The sequence below is a fragment of the Macrobrachium rosenbergii genome, chromosome 11, assembly GCF_040412425.1.
Source record: "Macrobrachium rosenbergii isolate ZJJX-2024 chromosome 11, ASM4041242v1, whole genome shotgun sequence".
Taxonomy (NCBI): Eukaryota; Metazoa; Arthropoda; class Malacostraca; order Decapoda; family Palaemonidae; genus Macrobrachium; species Macrobrachium rosenbergii.
Genome location: NC_089751.1, coordinates 13,796,135 through 13,802,134, shown reverse-complemented (window position 1 = coordinate 13,802,134; position 6,000 = coordinate 13,796,135). Strand labels below are relative to the sequence as shown.

Genomic DNA, 6,000 nt, shown 5'->3' with positions numbered 1-6,000 from the left:
ATAGCGTGAAGAAAAAGAAGAAAAAAAGAGGGCCTGTGACAGTGCCCCACTCATTACCAAATTAGATTAGATATTATTAATGTCCTCTTCTTTCAAGTGAGCATCGCTTCGTAGAGAAACCCCCATGGTTTTTATTCCTTTCTTTTTTAAGCTGTTGATGTTCACATCAATATCAGACAATAATGACAGTCGTAGATTCAAACAGGCTAACGAAGAAAAGTAGCTTGTACAACTAAGGACTAACGACCACTCTGTGATTATAATAATGTTGAAATGAACTGAAGTAACAGTCATCGGGGTATTCATAATTGTTGTGAAGGAGCCAAGTATTGCTTGGGTGAATTGCTTTTTGCCAAGTAAAATACACGAAGGACTACCAGTGGTGTACAGATATATTATCAAACAAAGGCACTTAAAATGAATGAAAACTTAATCAGGTCTGTGGAAATTTTGCAGCACCTGATGCACATGTTAATGCATTCTTTCAAAAAACTAGTAGGCGACTTAGGGAACACTCGTGTAAGTTCAGTAAGTTTAGAAGATGAAATGAGATGGAAAAAGAGCAAAGCGATACGAGAAATACAGTGGGTAAAAGGTACAAGTGTGAGTAATAAGGTTTCAGTAATTCTGCTTATTTAGAGGTTGTTCATTTGACTTACTGGCTAAACAATCAAACAATTAGTCGTTAGAGAGAGAGAGTGCCCTCGGGGAGTCTAGTTAAAAAAAAAAAAAAAAAAAAAATTGCCGACGAAGAAAATGCGAGGTTGCGCTAACCATTCACTACCAACAGATCCCGTGAGTCATTCGGAAGACGAAATCAACCCCTGGTCAGCCCTTTGGGTTACATTTTGCTATTCCTCACTTACATCTTCCGTGATTCCAGAATTTTTTATTTCTACGTTTTTGCCTTATACAGTACAACGAGGGAGTTCAACAATGCATACCTCAATTAAATGCTATCTTACTAGAACATACAAACACACACAGTATATATATATACAGTATATAATATATATATATATATATATATATATATATATATATATATATATATATAAACTGAGAAAATAGTCTCTCTCTCTCTCTCTCTCTCTCTCTCTCTCTCTCTCTCTCTCTCTCTCTCTCTCTCTCTCTCTCTCTATATATATATATATATATATATATATATATATATATATATATATATATATATATATAGCTCTGGGTATGTTATTCTTACTCGCATGGTTACACTTATATAAGCAAAACTGATATCTTCAGCGTTGTTGTGCATTCCGGTAGGAGGCGATAAAGGGTGAGAGAGCAGAGGAAGGACAAGGTTTCAAGGCGCCGAAATGGGGAGGGCGAGACTGTCACTCCTCTGGGCAGCGATACTGCTGAGTGCAAAGGCCCTTGGGACCAGTGCTGCCGGGGACACGGCCAATGGTTAGTACTACCAGCTTCGGTTTGTGTTATTTGTTTTTGATACAAATGCTCACTCACTGACCCGGTAACGTTGAGATGTTTACTTATAGCTAGAGTCAACAAATACTTATTGGAATAGGCTTTGCAAGTTCGACAGGTCATGCAGACATTTTTCATCATTGGCATAAGCAGTCAGCTAAGAGCCTCTTATTTATAATTAATGAAATAAGATTCGAAGTTAACTGAAATATTTTCACCAGGCTAACAGATTGGGAATGAAACGAAATTAGGAATTGCATTCAAAGAAAATGCTTCCCATTGATCTTGAAATAAATTTAATGACTGTAACCTGCGCATTTTAAGTAATGATGAGCGTTTACCGTCACTATGTGCTTGTTTAAGTAGCCAACTACTTCAGTCTGGCATGAAGGATTTCCATTTCAATAGGAATATGGTTGCAGGAGTTGGACAGCCATAGGTGAAGAGAGACACAAAAGGACAGAATTCAGACCAAATGTCAGACAACAAACCAACCAGGGACAAACAGGTTTACCTATAGCCTGAAGACTCATTGTCTTTCAGATCGTTTCCATGTAATATATACCAGATATAAATAACATGGCTTATCAGACATAATTTACTTGTTTTAATCATGAATTATTTTTAGCTTTACATGATTTTCCTTTATGAAAAATATTATGCACATTTTATCATCTCCAATTTGTAGAATAATTTAGCCACTGACATTTATGCTATCATGGAGGATCTGGTCTCTCTCAAAATGAAAATCCAAAGAAAAAATTTGGTTTATTTTGAATAGTCAAAATTTAAAAGCAAGGTTCAAGTGCTTTACTTACTATGCCTATTAATACCACGAAAAATTAGTAGAAAATTCATTTAAAAAATTAATTAATTACAGTACTGATTTTATTTTCCTTCTAAATAGGCGCTAGTTTCCTTGATCAACTTGATTATGGTAATCACTGTAAGGTTACGAAAAAATCAACATCATACTTTTTTCCACGTCACATGTAGGCTTTTTTTCCCCTATGCAATAGCTTAACAATACCCACATTTACTCTCCCCAAAGAAACAGCATCGGAGGAAGACTTATTCGACGACCCCCTTGAGAAATGGCTGGAAAACTTTCACACGTACACATTCATGGTAGAGCAAGATGTGGGAGACAAGAGCCCTGTTGCCGAGGGCGACGAAACGACAGCAGGTACGGAGGAACCTTCGACTTCTGAGGAGGAACTGACTTTGGGAGAGGAAGATTATGACCAGGGATCTTCTGCTCCAATTGCAATCTCCATCAAGAAATACGGAAGTCTTCTCGATCCGAACGTTGACTACAAATGTAAGTCTTCCGCAGTCGGCACACTGCAGGCAAGCAGTATTTAGGTTTACGTTAATTATGAACACACAAAATGAAATAAAGTTCGCCGCTGGGCAGAATATTCAGCAATGAAACAATTGCTCCCTCTCATTAACTATAATTTATAAGATTGATTAAACTCAGCCATATTTAGATCATATTATTTTTTTCTTGTCATGTCATATTATGAAGTCCATCTTTAATTATTTTTTCAGCAATGATTTTTTAGTGCTGATTTATTCTTAAAAACATACCCTCTGATTCCCGATACTTTGACTATGTAACGTGTATGACCGGGTCTAATGTTATTCCATTCTAAATCTTAGCAGATGGAAAGAGTGTTGGGTGGGTAGTGCCATCAGTCTGGTATGCTGTAGGCATTACTAGAGGGTATCTGGAGCTCCTCTCCGGCCTCCATCTGCACCCACTTTTCAAACTTTTACTTTGTCTCCATTCTCGCCTCGCCTCTTCAGGCTTGGTGTCCAGCCTCTTTTAACTAGTACTTCTTAGTGCAACTATAGGGTTTTCTTGCATTAAAAGCCTAAACTTTATAAGCCAAATCAAATCAAATCAACAAGTGTTGGGCATAACGCGTTTTCACCATAACTGTTTCTAGTTATTCAATGTTTTACCAATTTACTTGAAAGACAATAGATATGCGATAAACGTGTTTCGTTGCATGAATTCTGATCAAACGTGAAAATACCTTATGAACGTAAAAATTAACCTGCTAAGGGACATACGATTTCCAGTCCTTGTATGGCCAACTGTCATAAGTTGTTTTGCTTACAGTGAAAATCGAATCTCTGGTTGCGGAGGAGGGATCCGTTCTGATCTCTCTTGAGAGTTTAGAGAACAAGACAGCTTGTGGCATAGGTGGTCTCTCTCTTCACCCAGTCGAAGAAGCTGAGTCGGTTGACTCAGAGGACCTGCAACAATTAGACGGAACGGGTACAGATGGTGCTGCAGGTCAGCGTCGCAAGGCCGGTCATCGCCTGCGGGGAAGCACCACTAGGGCTCCTGTTGTGGCATTTGCCGTAGACACAGAGGCCGAGGTAAATGCAACGATGATTGACTTGCTCGTTGAATAATATTATTTCAGTATAAGTGAAACAGAGCTGCTAACAGAACTGCAGAGGATAAGAACATTTATCTACTTCCCCAAAATCGTTCAATAATAATGGAAGCTGCTCTTAATGTGAAACTCATTCCTTATGTCACTTACTCAAGATGGCTCTAGCTAGAGTAGGAATACTTGTGAATACATTCACATTCAAAGAAACTCAGATCATAGCCTTGTTTATGCCACGTACAGCTTTCCAGAATTCCAGATTTCTTTAAAATTCATTTTAATCTCACTGACAGGACTCGCTAGTACGTTATTGATAACTCAGAACGCAAACAAGAAGCTGGACAACTCAGAATTAGTTATTAAGAGACCCAAGTGTTCTTAAGATTTTCATAATCCGCAATACCAAATTAGAGCTCCAATGACTCTTCCATAGGTAAGGTACAGCGGCCCCATAGAGCCTAGACCATGGAATGACGTTATAAAAAGGGTTAATGACTTGCAAGAGGGATAGAGTTAAATTAAATTAAATTGCACAACTAATAGACCGTTTTGCATACACCTAATTTTGGCAGCTCCGTTTTGTAAAGTTCAAGGTACTTGTTTTACATACAAATAATCTTGCTGATATTGTCCACCGTTGCAAAATGAAGATGTGAACAAATGATGGTAGTCTCATTCATACACCACTTCTTAGTTTTCCTAGTTATGTATCCTTAATTCGAGAGAGCACAGTAAGGTCTTTGCTTCTGGGCTCAGCAACCTAGTCGTAAGTAAATGAACCAAAAGAATTTTCTAGCCCACCCCTTGTTCTGAAACTTCATCTGAATTATATATCTCAGCCTTGGTTAGATGCTATTTGTGATAAGCTTTCGGAAACAGCGAGTTTTCTGCCTTAGTATGTAAAGCAGACTCATCATATGCCAAGTCAACAGGACATTTAGTGAACATAATCATTTCCAGATGATATTCCAAATTATTACTAACATGTACATCTAATACCTTTAAGAATTCCCTAATTAATAAATGAATAGTGCCCAATGTTTCTGACTTGACAAAATGTTCTTTAAACACTGATTCATGTAACTATATAATTTCACTTCTAATTCACATAATAGTGTCTGTCTCTTAGTGGATGAGAGAGTCGAATGATATTCTTTAACATTATACATACATTTCTCCTCTGAAATACATTCACTGTGATCACAAATATGTTTTTTAACCATAACAGTCCATGTCAAAACTTATGACACATTTTCTTTTTGAAATCTTTCAAGAGTGTAGAAAATCGTCGTAATTTCAGAATGTTACGACATGGACTGTGGGTGACGATGCGGGATCAGAATGGACGGAGCACAGCAGAGATTTGTGGTGGGCGATGGGACGCCTAGCTGGAGGGGGGATTCTTACCCTCGTTTTTACTCCACCTGAGTGTGGATGCCTCGTTTTGAAGTAAGTAATGATTCTGACAAGCTGCCAGTCACCCTAAAATTAAGCTTTCTGTAAATACTTCGTTTAGAGAAATGGTGCCAGTACATGGACTGAGGATTAACAATTCCTTGTAAATTGTCATCTCTGATGTGCAAAGTGAAATACCGAAGATTCGAAAAACATATATATATGTATATATATATATATATATATATATATATATATATATATATATATATATATATATATATATATATATATACTGTACTATATACACATATATACATCTTGTTAACAACTGTAAATGTAAGGAAAATGAAGAAGGAAATACCATTATAAGTCATAAAAGGGAGGAGATTCCATCTTTTCTTTCGTTTATAATTCATAAAAAGGAGGAGATTCTATCTTTTCTTTCGTTTATATGGGTATTTCCTTCTTCATTTTATCTACTTTTACATTTTATATATACAGATATATGTCTTGTTGAAAAATGCAAAAGTAAGTAAAATGACGAAGGAAATACCCATATAAACGGAAGAAAGGGCAGAATCTCCTCCCATTTACGAATTAAATAATCGTATTACCTTCTTCATTTTACCTACTTTTACAGTTTTCATCAAGACATACATATATATGTACACACACACACACACACACACACACACACATATATATATATATATATATATATATATATATATATATATATATATATATA

The 6,000-nt window shown here is 36.4% G+C and overlaps 1 protein-coding gene across 3 annotated transcripts in view; it reads left to right on the top strand.

The window, feature by feature from the left end:
• Positions 1-6,000, top strand: part of LOC136843162 (uncharacterized) — a 36,430-nt gene that overhangs the window by 17,245 nt on the left and 13,185 nt on the right. For all 3 annotated transcript variants that reach the window (XM_067111216.1, XM_067111217.1, XM_067111218.1), the window contains exons 2-5: positions 1,282-1,425; positions 2,495-2,764; positions 3,575-3,837; positions 5,155-5,303. In XM_067111216.1, the coding sequence (XP_066967317.1) occupies positions 1,335-1,425; positions 2,495-2,764; positions 3,575-3,837; positions 5,155-5,303 (773 nt within the window). In that variant the 5' untranslated portion in view covers positions 1,282-1,334. The remainder of the gene's footprint in view (positions 1-1,281; positions 1,426-2,494; positions 2,765-3,574; positions 3,838-5,154; positions 5,304-6,000) is intronic.